The 16130-nt window shown below is 58.5% G+C and overlaps 1 protein-coding gene across 1 annotated transcript in view; it reads right to left on the reverse strand.

Moving 5' to 3' along the window:
* TTYH2 (tweety family member 2) overlaps positions 1-16130 on the reverse strand; it is a 38096-nt gene that overhangs the window by 20340 nt on the left and 1626 nt on the right. The window contains exons 2-4 of the mRNA XM_047080556.1: positions 10561-10733; positions 5866-5977; positions 788-1008 (exon numbers count right to left, since the gene is read on the reverse strand). Coding sequence (XP_046936512.1) covers positions 788-1008; positions 5866-5977; positions 10561-10733 — 506 coding nt within the window. The remainder of the gene's footprint in view (positions 1-787; positions 1009-5865; positions 5978-10560; positions 10734-16130) is intronic.

Consider the following 16130-nt stretch of genomic DNA (forward strand, 5'->3'; position numbering starts at 1 on the left):
AGTTTGTACAGCTGGGTGTGGCCAAGGTGGGGTGCTGCCCCTCAGCCCCCCATCCCTCGGGTTCTGCATTAGTGAAGCTAGGGCATCTCTGCCTTTGCTAAGAAGTTGCCAAGAGCGGGGGGCGCCTGGGTGGCTCAGTCGCTCAGGCGGCCGACTTCGGCTCAAGTCAATGATCTCACAGTTCGTGAGTTCGAGCCCCGCGTCGGGCTCTGTGCTCTGACAGCTCAGAGCCTGGAGCCTGCTTCGGATTCTGTGTCTCCCCCTCTCTCTACCCCTCCCCTGCTCACGCTCTGTATCTCTCTGTCTCTCAATAATAGATGAATGTTAAAAAAAAATTTTTTTAAAAAAAGAGAAGTTGCCATGAGGGGAAGCTCTATGCAGGCGGATAGGCCACCGTCTCCCTGACCCCCTGCACCCCTGTGGCTGAGTCTTGGGGTGTAGGGAAGCCTGCTCCAGAAACCCTGGCCGGCGAGGAACCTATAAAGCCCCTACGTCTTACCCAGCACCAGCCATGGAGAATGCTGGTCCCGGAGGAGTCCCTGGAGGCCAGGCCCAGCCTCCAGCGCTGGATCCTGGCACGTCACGGCCCCTTTGCCCCTTTCTGGGCCTCTGGGCCTGTCCACATAAGGAGCGTGCTTTACATGACCACCACTCAGCACCAACACCCCTCCGATTTCAGGCATGGCTTCTTGAGGCCTTCGGGTGGGGAGTCCCCGCCTGGCCCCCAAATGCAGGCTGGGCTGAAGGAAGACGCACGGCCCCCGCTGCCCACCCCCTGGCCCCTCACCTGTAGTACTCCACGTAGCCGGTCTCGTCGGCCAGCTCGGTCAGCTCTGCGGTGACCTCCCTCCACGCCGGCAGCCCCGACAGCTGGACGATGATGTTGCCCGCCATCTGCTGCATGAACTTCAGCGTCTGGATATAATCACCCCGGGCAGCCAAGATCTCACTGAGCCGAGCTAGGTGCTGCTCTAGGTCTGCCTCCATCTTCTGGGTGGTTCCGGATACCTGGGGAGGGGCCGGGGTTGTTAAGTCTGGCCTCCTCGGGTGGGAGGAAGCTGGAGAGGTAAAAACTATCCTGACACGAGCAGGAGGGCAGAGGCCCCGATCCCCCCCACCCCCCCAGCCAGCCCTCACGTCCCTCCATCTGCCAGGGGAGGGGAGGCCCAACCTGGCCTTAACCAGGCCCCGGGCTCCCAGATGGGGAAACAAACAGGAGAGCCTGTTTCGCTTCCTTGCAGATTCTCTTAAATCTTTGAACATCTTGGAGGATCAATTCTTTTTTTTTAGACTGAGGAATAGAATATTTCACTAAAAAATTCCTCTGTTGCTACCTGACTTCTTGTTCCTACAGTCGGATCTCTAAACGCCTCACAAGAGGAAGGCTTTGTCGTGGGACCCAGCAACAGCTCCCCGGGTGTCCCGGGCCCGCATGAAGGCAGAACAATAGCACTTTGAAATGACACAGACGGACCGATCCTGCCTCCGAAGAGCCTGGCCAAGCGACAGGGGGAAATCGGGGCCCGCTCTGAGGGCTCGCACACCCGCCCCTGCTGCGGCCGTCCAGCCAGGCGGACGGACAGGTTCCCTCTCTCGGCTGGGCCGCGCCGGGGCTGAGTGGACCCTGCAGGAACAGCTTTCTTTCCAAAGGCACAGAGGGAAGGGCGATGGCACTGAACTGTCCTTGGCTTTCAAACGAGAAGCACAGATAGGGTCTGGCTCAAACAGCCCGGACTCAGGGTTCCCGCTGGACCCGGGGACGCAGCCTGGGGACCCCGAGCTCGCCCCCGCAAGCCTGCTCTGAGCCCGCGTGCCAGTGTCAGGGGGAAAACTCTCTTGTGGAAACTGGCTGGCCAAACCAACGAGCAGAATGGGCTGGAGGGTGGAGTGTGTGCTAATCCTCCTGGGGCCGCCTCAGCTCCCCCAGGTCTGGAAGGAAGATAAAATGCCAGCAGAGGGGGCAGAAGCTTCCCAGAGGGAAGGCCCATTAGGTAACACTCCTGGCCACCAGCGGTGGGGCAACTTTGTGGGGCAACTTTGAGGCTTTTCGCATCTGCGCTGCTCCATGAGCTCCGGGTTCCAGAAAAGAGAATGGCCCTCTTTGTTCCCCTTTGTTTTGTTTTTCAACGTCAGCGGCTTGTTCCATTTTCCGGCTTGCTCTCCGTTCTTACAAGTTGGGTAAGGACTAAGAGGTACCAGACGGCAGAGGTAGTCTAGATTGGGCAGTTTATAGCTTCACACGGAAGAAAAAAAAGACATACAAGCAGATTCTCTAACTCTCGCTCTAATAAACTCTCCGTTTCAATTCAGTAAGATCCGTGTCCAAAAGGCACCATTACTAAGTGCCAAGATTAGGATATGCTTTATATTCCTACATGATAGAAAACCGGCTTTAGAGCAAAGGGCTGCTAAAAATGATCTGTAAACTTTTTCTGTAAGATAATTTTTTTTCTCCTTCCATAGCTCCGTAGCTTTAACTTCTTGATTTCTTAAATCTCTTCTTGGCAAAAGACAAAAGCCCGGAAAACATCTGCCAGGCCCCTCGCTTCCCTCCTGATGTCCTCCCGAAGATAACAACAATAAAAAAATTAAAACCACAACGTTGACCTGCTTACAGCCCTGCCCCCTCCCCGTTCCCCACTCCACTCCACTCCTCCTCCATCCCCCGGCCTCAGAGGGTGACATGAGAGCTCCCAAGGGACAGGGACCAGGGACGTCCCGGAGTTGGGACAGAGTTCTCCCCCACCCCGGTGACGAGCTCTGTGAACAACAGGGGACGGATGGCTCAGCTCCCTGGGCTGGGCTGGGGTTGGGGCAAGCAAGCAGGTGTACCCCCAGACGACGGAACAGTCGTCCCTGGCCCAAGCGCCGGCTGGGTGATCAGATGCAAATTCTCAGCCTTGTGCCAGACCTACAAAATCAGAAACTCTGGGGAAGGGCCCAGCAATCTGTGTTTATTAGGCACTCAAGTTTGAAAACCTCCAGAGGGGAGGAAGCTTCCCTGCTTAATGAGGTTTTCTAGAAGGGCAGCCGCATCAGGGGGCAGAGGGGTACAGCCTCTGCAGGTGGCCACGAGGGCCCCCCCCCCCCGTCTCAGATCCTGAAGGGAGGGGCTGAGACCAGAACACCTGGGTGCAGGTTCTGGTCCCAAACACACTAGCTTCAAACCCTGTGCCCCGGATTCCTCACCCAGCAGCTGCCATGGGCTTGCTGGGGCTCTAAGGAGACAGCCCAGAGCGGCCACACTGGCCACTGGAACGGGTGCCTTAAGTCTGAATCGGCCAAGCTCATGGGGCCCTTATTTTAAGCTGAGACCCTGAGGGGTCAGAGGTGTGCCTGGTCCCCTGGGTGAGTCGCTGGAGCTCAGGCTCCCTTCACTGGAGGAGAGGAGGTAGATGAGGGGCACTGGACGAGAGAGAGGAACCCCCCGACCGGCACTCGCAAATGACCCTTTCTGACCACCCCCCAAATCAAAATGTGCGGCTGACCCAGAACCCTGCCAGGCCTGCCTGAGCCTTGAGCTGCGGCCCCCACCCACTGGGGTCCTCAGAGTGGAAGGGTGCAGGGGTGGGACTTCCGATCCAGGAAAGCCCTGAAGGGCTCATCTTGCTCTGGCCCGGTTCTGGCTGCCTGACCTGTCCTCGGAGCCCTGCCCTCCCCACTCCCACTCACCCAAGCCTCCTCTCTCCTTCACAGTGATTACAGGCACATATATAATTACAGTAATTATAATAATGGCACTCATTATCATAGTCACCCCATCTGGGGGGACTTTGTAGATTACCGGGCACTTTCATCAACATTATCGCATTGAACACCATTTCCCTGATGTAGGCCTTCATCCCTTGGATCTGGGGAGCCCTCCAAAAGCCGCTGCTTCCCTTGCAACCCTTGGGACCCAGTATGTGGGGTGCCTACCCCGAGGCCCAAACCAGCCTCACAGGCCCTGGCAAGGGCCCAGAGCCCTGCCTTTCCACCAGGGCCCCCCGTGGGCTCACCCAGAGGAGGCAGGAGGTGGTCCTGGGCAGGACAGAGGCAGCTCCCAGCTGGCTGGACCATCACAAAACCCTGGGGCTCCTGACCTCAACTTTTAGACATGGTGCATAGAAGAGGGGCTGACGTCCAGGGACACACAGAACCCTTCCCTTTGGGAACATGGGGGAGTTTGGAGACGTGGGGCTCGCTGTGGAATGTCCAAATCTGGCCTGGAGACTCAGCCCTCGGGGCAGATGGGCCAGCCTAGGGGCTTGTTCCCAGCTCCTTTTGTGTGTATATTCTCATCTTATGGGACAGGAAGAACTCAGCCTTTCCCATCAGGATGGCCCTGGCCCTGGCATTCTCGATCTCAGTCCCGGGCGGGGGGAGACAGGGGCCATTCCTTATGATGGGCACTGGTCAACTAGTGCAGGTCATGTCTCTGGGGCTTCCCCGGGCAAGGGACTCTCCTTTTGGGGCTGGGTTCCTCCTCTAGGGGGAACTGGTGCTGTGGGTGGAGAGAGAGGGGGAGGCAGAGCCTAGAGGCAGTAACCACGGAGGCCCTTCCCCGCTAGGGTAAAGGTGGGGTGGGGGGCCCAGAAAGTGAGGACCCCTCCATGCCTCTCGGCCGGCCAGGCTGTGTGCGGCCTCAAGGCTGCCCTCAGCCCCACATCCCAGCTGCCCACCCTCGCCCCACAGAGCTGCCTCTGCCCCATGTCTGGACGACTCAGTCTTCCAGGGATGGGTTCTGGTGGATGCAAGGGGTAGATGGACAGGCGCTGCAGGACAGGTGGGTCCTGGTCTGGCGTGTGACCCTCAGCTCCCCAGAAGGGCTCTCTCTGAGGCCAGAGCCACGCCAGCAGCCTTCCTGGGCGCTGTCTCTTTAAGGGGCACCACCCACCCCCTGCCAAGGGCTGCTGAGGGATTAAGGTCTTAGAGGAGCTTAGGGAGAAGGAGCGGGCAATGAGGTCGAACCCTCTTCCAGAATTGGGTCCCAGGGCAATGTCCAAATGCTCTGGCTGGGGCTGGACTTTATGGCTGAGGCTGCCCAAAGACACGACCTGGCTGTTGGCTGAGGTCACCCCTCTGCAGGGGACATGGTCCAGAGGGGACTGGGAGCAGTGGGGATGTCCAGGGACTGGCTTCCCTGAAAACTGTCCTTTGGTTTTCTACCGGAGCCTGGCTCCTAGGGGCACGGGGCTCCCTGGAAACCGGCCCAAACACCTACCTGCTGCTTACAGCAGAGGTGACAAGCACTTGGAGGCCAGGGGGTCAAGGCCAGTGTTTGAGAAAACCCCGATCCCGTGGCTCGGCCTCTCACTCAGGCCAGGCAGGGGCCCAGCAGAGTGGCTGTGGCCCTAAAATTCCGACCCCTCCTCTGGCAGCCCACCCCATCCTCCACCCTGAGCCCCAGCTGGACGCCAGAGCCCGGAGGACACCTCGTCTTCCCACCCCTCGGGGTGCTTCACTTGGTTTTGAAGCGTTTCACACCTTGACATCTTCTGGACCTCGCGGTGCCCCGTATGGAGCGTTTGAACTGAACATCAAACACCATGGGGCTGATTGTCCACGTTCAGGCTCCCCTTGGACAAACGGGGAAGTGGTCAGCCCTCCGGAAGTGGAGAGGATTGGAGTCCACGGCCATCTCCGTGTCCTCCCAGGACCCGGTCAGCCTTTCTCCTTTTGTCCTCACCACCCCTCCCTGCCCGAAGAGCAGAAATTGCCTGTTTACTCCCAGCAGAACCAAACGCAGCCCCAAGGGGTGTCCGCTCCACCCCCCCTCCCGACCCCCCGAGCCAAGCTGGCCGGGCCGTGACTGGGGCCCTTGTTCTGAGCACGCTGACCTCACGGGCTGCGCCCGGCCCGGCCAGTGCTGCCCGTGAGCCTTACCAGTGCATCTATCCCCGAGAAGGTGTGGTTCGCGTTGTCCAGGGAGTAGATCAGCTGGTACACCCCGTCATTGGTCTCGCTGTTTCCATAGAAACCGATGCCCACCGCGGCACTATAGGCGAGACCCCAAACAGAGTCAGAGGTGACACCCAGAAGAGAAAGTTTTTTGTTTTGTTTTTTCAAGCACAGTATTTTTTAGAGCGGTTTTCGAGTCACAGCAAAGTCGAGCAGAGGTACAGAGATTTCCCACATCCCCCGTGCCATTGAGAACACCTGCACGGACACGTCATTATCACCCAGCGTCCACGGCTTACCCTAGGGACCACTCTGGGTCTGGAACATTCTGTGGGTTTGGACAAACGTATCCACCATGACGGTATCCTACAGACCGGTTTTGCTGCCCTAAAAATCTGTGCTCCACCTATCCCGCCCTCCCTCCCCGGCCACCCTGATCTTTTCCCTGTCTCCACAGCTTTGCCTTTCCCGGAATGTCATATGGTTGGAATCAAACAGTCTGCATCCGCTTCAGACTGGCTCCTTTCACGCAGTGCTATGCATTTAAGGTTTCTCCACGTCTTTTCATGGCTTGATAGCTCATTTCTTTTTAGTGCTGAGTGACAGTCCAGTGTCTGGATTTACCCATTCACCTACGCGAGGGTACCTTGGCTGCATCCAAGTTTTGGCGATTACCAACACAGCTGCTGTGAACAGCCATGGAAAGCAGGTTTTTGAGTAAGGAGCTCTTTCCTCCCCAGGGAGGGAGGGGAGGGAGTTCCGGCAGGTGAGGGAGACGGGGGTGAAGGTTCACGGCCACCTTGTCCCTGGCCTGGCTGACCAGCTCTATAGTACATTTCCTTTAGGCAGAGAATACTACTGCTGTCTTCAATCCAGCAGCTCCAAAGCGGGGAAGGCTGCTGGCCTGGCCCTAGGGATTCTGCTGCTCCCCAGGTGACTGTCATAGGGAGGCTCGGGGGACCCCTGAGGTCTCTCCTGAAACCTCCAGGAGCTGGGCCTCCCTCCCACCATCCTCTACCCTTTCCCCCTGCTTCCCCACAGCACCCATGGGGCCGCCTGCCATACTGAAACCTTCCAGCTGGTAGAAAGTTCCTTCTGACATGGAGCTGCAGCCCACATCCTCACACCGCGCACCCGCTGGTTCTCGACTGTCCTGGGGGGTGGCCCGGAAAAAGCCTCCAATTCTGCAAGACGCCCCTCGGGCATCAGAATGTGGCTCCGTGTCGTGTCACCTCTTCCCTCCTGCTCTCTAGGTCAGACACGTGCCCTCCAGACCCCGGCCCACATCATCACCGTCCACCAGGTTCAACCCCTCCAACCGGTCACCGGCGCTCCTAACCACGGCCTGTGGGTGAGGCACCCACGGCCAGGTGTCCGCTCGGTTCCGAGCACCCGGGGGGCTAAGCCCCGGCAGCCCCCCTCTCCCCACCACCGACCCCGCAGCCTACGACCCCCCCACCGGATCAAGCCTGCTCTCCCCTCCTGCCTGTAGCGCCGCTCTGATTTTCGTTTTGTTTTAAGCAAAAGCAGAACTTTCAATCTGTCCTTGTGAAACCGCATCTAGTTGGTTTTGATCCAACATTCCAGCCGGGACACATCATCTCAAATCTCGCCTACGTCACGTGCCGGACTTCGTCCGACCTGAGCCACTGGGGGTTCACTGTGCAGCCTCCGAGATCTCACCCAGAACAAACACTACCTCTGGGGGGGGGGGCGGGAGATGAATGCACATGGGCACGCACTTACGTGTTTTCTTTTCTCCTTAAAGAGGAAGGATCTAGGGAGACTTCACAGAAACCTCCTCCCAGGGCGGGCTCAGCCACGAGCTCAGTGTTTCTCGGAAAGTGGCTCGTGGACCACGGGACAGAATCACCTGGAGCGCCTGTTAGAAGTGCAGGTAAGGGGCGCCCACCCTGCGCCCACCGTGTCAGTGTGCTGTGAGCACGTGCATTTATTTGACAGCGAAGTCCCTACCGCTTCCTCTGTGTCACACACACACACACACACACACACACACATGCACACGCTGGCCACGGTTTGCTGTCCCGCTGTGTGTTCCGTTCATTCAACCGCATGTTCAACCAGCTTTCATTCCAGTTCACTGCACTTAGGGGTGCCTGGGGGGCTCAGTCGGTTCAGCATCCGACTTCGGCTCAGGTCATGATCTCACGGTTCGTAAGTTCGAGCCCCCGTGTCGGGTTCTGGGCTGATGGCTCAGAGCCTGGAGCCTGCTTCCGATTCTGTGTCTCCCTCTCTCTCTGCCCCTCCCCTTGGGCTCTGTCTGTATCTCTCAAAAAATAAATAAACATTAAAAAAAATTTTTTTTTAAATTTTTATTATGCTCGGAAAAATACCTTTTGTTTGCCCCTTGTGTTTCTAACTTTCTCCTTTAGTCACCTGCGTCGTGATCTAGTGTTTTCTGGGGATTTGGCCTGAAGCCAACACCTTTCCATCTCTTGCTCTGTTTTGGGGACTGGAGGTATTCTACTTCTCCGCCTTCTCCTAGTCCGGATTTACTGGAGCTGGCCCAGGAGGGCACCTGGTCTTCAAGACCAGAAATGGCCCTGGCTGTTTAACGAGGGCCTCCCAGCTCCCGCCGGGTGTCATGGGTCCTGCCTGGGCCACGCGGACCATTCTGCTCGAGGAAAGAGACAGAATAAATGCGATGATGGCCCTGCCTATCTTTCCCAGCTATAAAATTACTGTCTCCCAAACAGAAAAACACAAGGAGCTCTCCTCATACCCCTTTTGACGTTTTGGGAACCTGCTGCTGGTACTTTCTTCTATGGATTGAATCTCCTCTCTTCTCCAGGATCCTTACTGTCAGAGCTCAACACAACATCTCCCGCCCAATCCCCCCAGCCTCACCTTGTACCCCGCTACTCCCGCTTTTTCTACTCCCCACCCCCCCTGACTCTACCCCTCCGTTCCTTCCAATCTGAGCACAACCCCAGTGAAGGTGACTGTCAGCCACTCTACTTACTGCTGTTCCCCAAGATCCCCGTAGCACCCCCACCCCAGCCCCCTCATCTGCTCTCTCTGCTCTAGCCTCACTGGCTTCTTCCAGTTCCTTAAATGTCCTGTGCTCCCTCCTGCCACAGGGCCTTTGCACGCACTCCTCTTCCTTCTGGCTGGAAGTACCTCCTCCTACCTTGCCCCCCACTTTTGCCTGGTCACCCTATGGATCTTGGCGTCCATCACCCAGTAATGCCCGACTCGAGTCGGCCATCCAACTTGACGCTTGTTCCTTTCCTCCGAACTTACTTCTCAGTTTGTAATTTAGTTTGTAATTGTAAAGAAGTGTATAATTCTCTGCCTCTCCCAGTGGACCAGGAGTCACAGAAGGCAGAATTAGCGCCTGTGCTCACCACCGGCTCGCTCTTGCCTGGTGCAAATAGCATGTAGAATTTTGAAGGATGAGTCACGTCACATTTCTGTTCTGAGTTTTCCTTAAACAGCTGGTAATTATTGCTTATTGGGATTGACCCTCGTAAAGTCATTCTCACTGTTCCAAAGTATTCTTCTGTCATTTGTAGAGGTTTTTTTGTTTTTTTTTTTTACTCTGAGTTCCCACAGAGAGGGCTCGCTGTGTGGTAAGTACTACAGTTTCCTTCACTGTCTCCTGCCCCCTGCCCCCCTCCAGCAGGCGGCCTTTATTCTGGTTACTTTGTGGGAGCTCCTCTCTGCTGGGCGTCAGACTCGTCTTTGAACTCCTGACTCAGGCAGTTTATGATTTAGGACCCGGCTGCACGTTCCCTGCTCTCCCCCCCGCCCCCCCACCAGCCCTAGTGCTCAGTACGTTGGCATCATTGCTACCCTGCTTTCAGTTCCTTCCTTCCTTGGCTTAGAGGACCCTTACGCTGCAGGCGGGACGGGACGTGACCATGTTCTAATGGAGAAGAGACCACAGTAGAGAAGTGAGGCTAACGGCCCAGGTGTCCTCACCCCCAGGATCACTGCGTCCCGCCCGCCTCTCGTCCTGCCGCTGAGGCAGAGAGCTAAGTCCCACTGTGGGTTCTTGGATACAATGGACACTTGGCAATGAGGGTCTCTACGCCTCGAGGGTGACCACCCCCAGGAGCGTCTCAGGGTGGATCCGAGGCTTTTGGAAAAACCTCTGTAGATACGAAAACAAGAAACATACAAGCAACTCCCGAAAACAGACCCAGCGTGTGTGTGGACACCGCCCGGGGGGTGCAGGCTCCGGCACGGAGTTAGAAACCCTCATGCGCCGTCTGAAGGCACTAAGAGCTATTGATCTCTTGAGAAGATGGAATTGATGGAGACTGCAGCCAAATTTTCTCTGACCTCGCAGACCAGCCGGGAGGGTACCGGGATGCAAACAGCAGACACCCCCTCCGTCCGGGAATGCCGTCTGGCAAACTGCTCCAGGAGCTGCCGATGGGGGCAGGCACGTGCCCGGCCAGGCCGCACAGGACTACACCAGGACAGAGGCGCACTAGGGAGACCCCCATCACCACCCCACGAATCCAATTCCCTCTGCTTCGCAAGAAACGCCTTCACCCTGTGAAGGGCTCTGCCATCAAGGTACCCGGAACTCGGTCAGGAGGATGTGGCCAGACAGCGGACGAACCCCTTGGGGTCTGGTGAGGGGCTGGTGGTGGAGGGAGAGGGTACATGGTCTGCAAGGCGGCACCCAGTGCACACAGGGACACTCACCAGCAGACGAGGCCGGCCACCACCGCCGTCCAGGTGACACAGCAGGAGTTGCGCCGCTTGGTCTGTATGGCCTCGTCCCGCCTGCAGCAGCATGCACAGACCACGTACGCCGCGAGGAAGATGAGGTTCAGGCCCAGGCAGACGGCGGCCACCAGCCCCAGGAACATCAGTGACTACAGGGGAGATGCCTGGGGTCAGCACTTGGTCCCAGGGCAGGTCCGGAAGGCGCCCTGCCCCGGGGCCCTGAGCTCCCACTCGGGCTGTGAGTGTAGGAGCCGTGACTGCACGTGGTCGGTCACCCATCCCCTCCTCTGCCCTTCCTCCCTCCTCCCACAGTTGAGGTTCTCGCCCTGTCCACACGGGGCCTGGCACCGGGGCTGGGCGGGGGGTGCGGGGGCGGATGTGAGGGAGAAGGAGCTGGGCTCAGGTTGGTGGCTTATGCACCTGCATGGAGATAGGGACCAGGCCCTGCCTGATGAGCAGCCCTGAGACGTCCAAGAGACGAGGCAGGAACCGCCCGCTGGCACTGGGGGCTGCGGGTGCTGAGCTGCGTGGCTGGGGGACAGACAAGGAGGGGGACATCCCCGGGGGTCCGAGGGCCGTGGTCTCCTGGAGGACACAGGGCTTGGGCAGGATGTCTCAGAAGCCAAGCGGAACCTGGGCCAGGGCCAGGAAGGGACGCCTGGAACATCTGCTTCCTCTGAGCCTTGTTCTAGATGCTGGGGTCCCTCCAGAGAAACCAGAAGCCAGCGCTGTGCTGGAGGGGGAGGGGAGAGGTCAGAACATGCACCCGGGGGGTCCCTTTCACTAAATCCATCCGTAAAGGGATAGACGTCCGCCAGGGGCCAAGGGCAGCAGCAAAGCCCAAGATTCTGAAGCCCGTCTCAGGCCAGCCGAGCTCCTCGGGGTCCTGCAAAGAGAGCTGCCGTCTGTCAGGCGGCCCGGAGGCACTCCCCTCCTTGCCCTCCAGTCTCTTGCTTCAGCCAGATGGACACCAGATGGCCCCAGGATTGGTGGCCGCCAGCCAGGGCCGGACCTGGCTGTAAGTCAGGCTCCTGAGCTGACAGCCTCACCCTGCTCCCCACGTGCCCCCGGGGCGGGGGGGGGGGGGTTCCTGGTCTGGAGCCCCCTGCCCTCTAGTCCGGGCTGGGACTGTTGGGCTGGGAGCCCAGGACCTCCTGGTCTAAGGTGGGAGACCAGACTTGAGCAGGGCCACGTACCCATAGGAGACAACCCTGAAACACAGAGGCTGCGCTCTGCTGTCCTCAGGCTGGGGGCCATTTTCGGCGGGGCGAGGGGGGAGGGGAGCGGGGGCTCAGAGAAGTGAGGCACCTGCTGGGTCCGCCCTGTCTTTCTCTGCTCGGCTGCTTGGCCCTGTGAGGTCTCGGGGACCCTGACTCCACCTGCTCTGCCCGTCGCCTGCACCTGCAGGCTTCTGAGCCTAGGGACAAACGGCCAGCGTGGTGGGGACGGTCCAGAAGCGGGCAGGGGCAATGGCTCTTTTGGGAATGGGGATGGTGGAGGGCGTAGTGTGGTTTCACCTCCACCTGGGAAAAATACATCACTGCTGTTGCAGGAACTCGCCTCTCCGCTCGCCTCCCTCCCTCAGCAGCGTGGACGGTAAGCCCACCTGCAGGCAGCTGGGAAGGCCCAGTGGGTCTGAACACATCACCCCTGCAGAAGGGTCCCTGCAGTCCTCAAGGTGTGGCCGGGCACCGCCTGTCCCGTGACTGATCCGGGAGGCCCCCACCCAGGTGAGACAGTAGAAAGGAGCGGCCCCCTTCCTGCCCCCAGCCCATTCGTCCTCACTGGAGGGTCCTGCAGCCCCGGGCCAAGGTGAAGGGGGCCAAGGAAGACTGGATGTTAGGGGCTCACTACTCAAAGTGAAGTTCACTGACCCGCTCAACATGGACCTCTCTTAGAATGCAGAATCTTGTTAGAAATGCAGGGTCTCAAGCCTCATTCTGGACCCTACTGAGTCAGAACGGCATCTAGGGATGGTCCCAGGAGATCTGTATCCCGCTCAAGTCTGGGAGCACTGATGAGCGCCGACAGACTTTTCTCAAACCTCTTCCAGCAGCTTAACGTTTGCTTCAAATGCGCTTGCTTAGCGGAGCCCCGCTATTCAGGGCCTCCTCTCACCGAGGAGTGGACCGAAAAGCCACGCTTTGTCCTGGCCACCCTCTCGCAGGCCGCCGAGGCCCCTCTGCTAAAACCCAGGGATCCCCTGACCAATCTGCAAACCACTGCACAACGAGCATACGCCCACAACCCAGCAATTCCGCTCTAGGATATTTACTTTACAGAAAGGAGGGCTTGTGTCCCCACAGGATACGGACAGGAACGTTCACCGCAGTGGTAACAGCCCAAGGGCGGAAACAATGCAAACGTCCACCAACAAGAAAACAGATACATGTGCGACGTGCTATAGTCATACACTGGAATACTACGCGGCCATGGGAAGAAAGCTGCAGCTACACACACGGCCGAACGGTGATCTCACGGGCCCAGCGGTGGGGGAGACAGGCCAGGCAAAACGGCAGACATAAAGTTCAACGTCGAAGAAACCCACCTATGGTTTTATTATTATTATTTTTTTAGAGAGAGAAAAAGTGCATGTGCCTGTGTGTGAGCAAGCGGGGAAACGGCAGATGGAGAGAGAGGGAAGGGCGGGGGCGGGGAGAAGGAGAGGGAGAATCTCAAGCAGGCTCCACACTCAGCATGGGGCTCGATCCCGCGACCCTGGGGTCATGACCTGAGCCGGAATCAAGAGTCAGATGCTCAACCAACTGAGCCACCCAGGCGCCCTAGAGAAGCGTAGCTATCTATAGTGACAAGTGGGAACAGTAATTCCCTTTGGGAGGGTATGGACTGGGAAGGAGTGTGAGGGAGCCCTGGGGAGGTGGGAATACTCTCTCAGGATGATATCACACACATGTATTGAGGTGCACACTTAAGAGTGTGCACTTTCCTTTAAGTTGTTCCTAACGGGGAAAAAAAAAGCAACCTAAACCCCAACAGACCTTTTGTATACCTCAGAGAGCCGTTCACATCCAGACCTCCTCCCAGCTACCCGTGACTTCTAGCTGGCCTCCTGGCCGGCCCCCTTCCCAACCTCTCCCTACACAGGCAAAGCCACCACTCTGCCATGCGTCCCCACCCAGCAAGGGAGGACCTCTAAGCGGTAGTCCAGACATGGGCTGGTGCCGTTTCAGTCTCTGCAAACCACAGCCAGCTGCTGCCCTTAGTCTGTGTGCTGGCTCCCCTAGGTCACGCTCTCAGAGCCCCCTGCCCCCTGTGAGCCCAGTTCCGGGGGCAGGGCCTCCCAAGCTGGGCAGCTGCCTCAGGTGGGTTCCCGGTGATGCGGCCCAGCCTGGGAGAAGCCAGGCCTGGGAAACCCAAATGCAGGGGGGCCCTTTGGTTAGCAGTTCACCTCCAGACGTCTCTCTGGGTGCTGGGGGGATAGGGTGCGACGGCGGGGAGGGCAGGGAAGGAAAGGAGGAAGTTGGGGAAGGGAGAAGAGGAGGAAGGAGGAGCTGGAGGGAGGAAGGAGCGGAAGCCTCACCAGCAGAACCCCACAGCCGCCTGGGTGTCACCTGCCACCCTGGGATAGACAATTATGTTCCTGCCCCTAATTAACACTGCAAGTCCCTATGTGCGGTGGCAGGTGGGGGTGGGGGAGAGCAAACCTCCCTTCCAAAGGGACCTGGGAGCTCTGCTCACAAGTCCCCTGCTCTCACAGAGCCTGGAAAGTAGTTTCCCACATCAGTCCCACCTCCACAGTGCCCGGCAGCTCCCACCTCCCCACTCTGCCCGACATCAGCCCACAGCAGCTCCACATCAGGGCTCGGGGCTCCCGCCTGCCCCCCCCAAAGTGATTTCAATTAGTTCTGGTTTGTCACTCTGTAATGAGAAACCCAGAGCACGAACCCAGGACCCAAGTTGAGGCGGCACTGACAGATCTGTACTCTGGGAACGCGGACCACGAGGGGCTTCTGCACTAGGCAGGGGAAGGGGCGACAGCCTGGGCCCCCCTCACCCCAAGAGGTCAGGAGACAGCTAGAAAGTGAGCGAGCCTCGGGGGCGGAGGGTGAGGCCAGAGGGAGGGGAGCTGCAGCACTGGAGGGAAGGGTTAAGCCCCCCCACCACCAGCAGGGGAGGGGGGCGCAGCGTGACTGTCCCATGACCATGACTCAGTGTTCAGACTGAATGAATGGGGCTTCCTCATTCCAACTTTGGCTCCCCGGCTCCCAGCCGGGGCCTTTCCTCCTGAGAGCTGCCCCCAAGGAAGGGGGTGGGGGGAGCCCTGTAGTTCTGGGTCCGGCCCCCACGCTGTCCCCACCCCTGGCCTGAGGTCACACACTTGGGACTCTCTGGGGAGCCCAGGAACTGAAGCACCATCCAAAATTAACATGTGGAAATCCACGTCTAAATGCAAACCGTTGCAAACCTCTCCGTCTAAACGCAAAAAGTTGAAAACCTCTCCTCCACCTCACCATGCACATCTGGAAAGGACACCCGGTCTACAGAAGCAGGGAAAGGAAAGGTGGAACAGGAAACACACGCGTGGCTCTTGCGTGTTGACCGTGGCCACTGCGAACATTTGCACGGCATCTGGAACTTTACTAAGACACTTCATCTGGTCTCCCTGCACTGGGGGGTGGGGGTGGGGTGGTGAAGGCACAGCTGAAGGAAGGAACCCCAGTAGCTTGTTCTGGAAAAGAGACACAGCCGGATGCAGTGCTCTGTCGCCCGAGAGGAGTATTGCCCTTGGACACGTTACTGAGCCCCCAGCCCATCTAATGATTTGTATCACTGGGTCCCACTACGTCCCTCTATGTACTAAGTGCGTCTCATGCAACGTCTCATTCGGTACTTGCAGATGAGGGAAGGGAGGCTCAGAGACGGACAGACACCTGCTATGACACACGGTAAGTGATAAAACTGGGATTCCAACCCAGACAGCTGGATGGCAGAACCCCAGCCCCACCTACTCAGCTGCGGTAGCCTGCCGCTCAGAAGCCCTGGCCCAGAAGCCCTGGCGGCCTTGGCAATCACGTGACCCCACGCCCAGCACAGCCCTGGCCCCAATCTAGTTTGTGGAGCACTCAGATGACTGACAGCAGAAGGTGCCCGATCCGTGGTAACTGACCTGGCACTTGGGAGGAAAGGGACTTCCAGGAGAGACCCATGGTCAGACAACTGAGGAACTCAGCCAAGTATGAGCCACCTAAAATAACACCCCAGGCCACACTTCCCATCCTGACCCCTCACACCCACCTCGCACTCGGTGCCCTCAGGAGAAGGGCCAGGAGGGCCGCTCATCACTGGGAGTCATTTGATGCCCAGTTCGGTGTGCCAGGGTCTAAACCCTGGGACGAGAGGGGCAGGGGGCTGTGAGTGGGTCCCGCTGGCTCAGCGGCCACCTGTCCATGGGACTCGGTGGGGTCGGGGAGGTTCAGGCCCTGCCAGCCACAGATGCTGGCTGGACAGGCGCTGTCTCTGGGGTCGTAGTGGGGGAGGGGGAGGGGGAGTACCCTACCCCTGCCCCCAGGGCTTCTTGTCCCAGC

This window comes from Lynx rufus, unplaced genomic scaffold, assembly GCF_022079265.1.
Source record: "Lynx rufus isolate CCGP_SWC_20201006 ecotype Redwood Valley unplaced genomic scaffold, mLynRuf1.p SCAF_18, whole genome shotgun sequence".
Taxonomy (NCBI): Eukaryota; Metazoa; Chordata; class Mammalia; order Carnivora; family Felidae; genus Lynx; species Lynx rufus.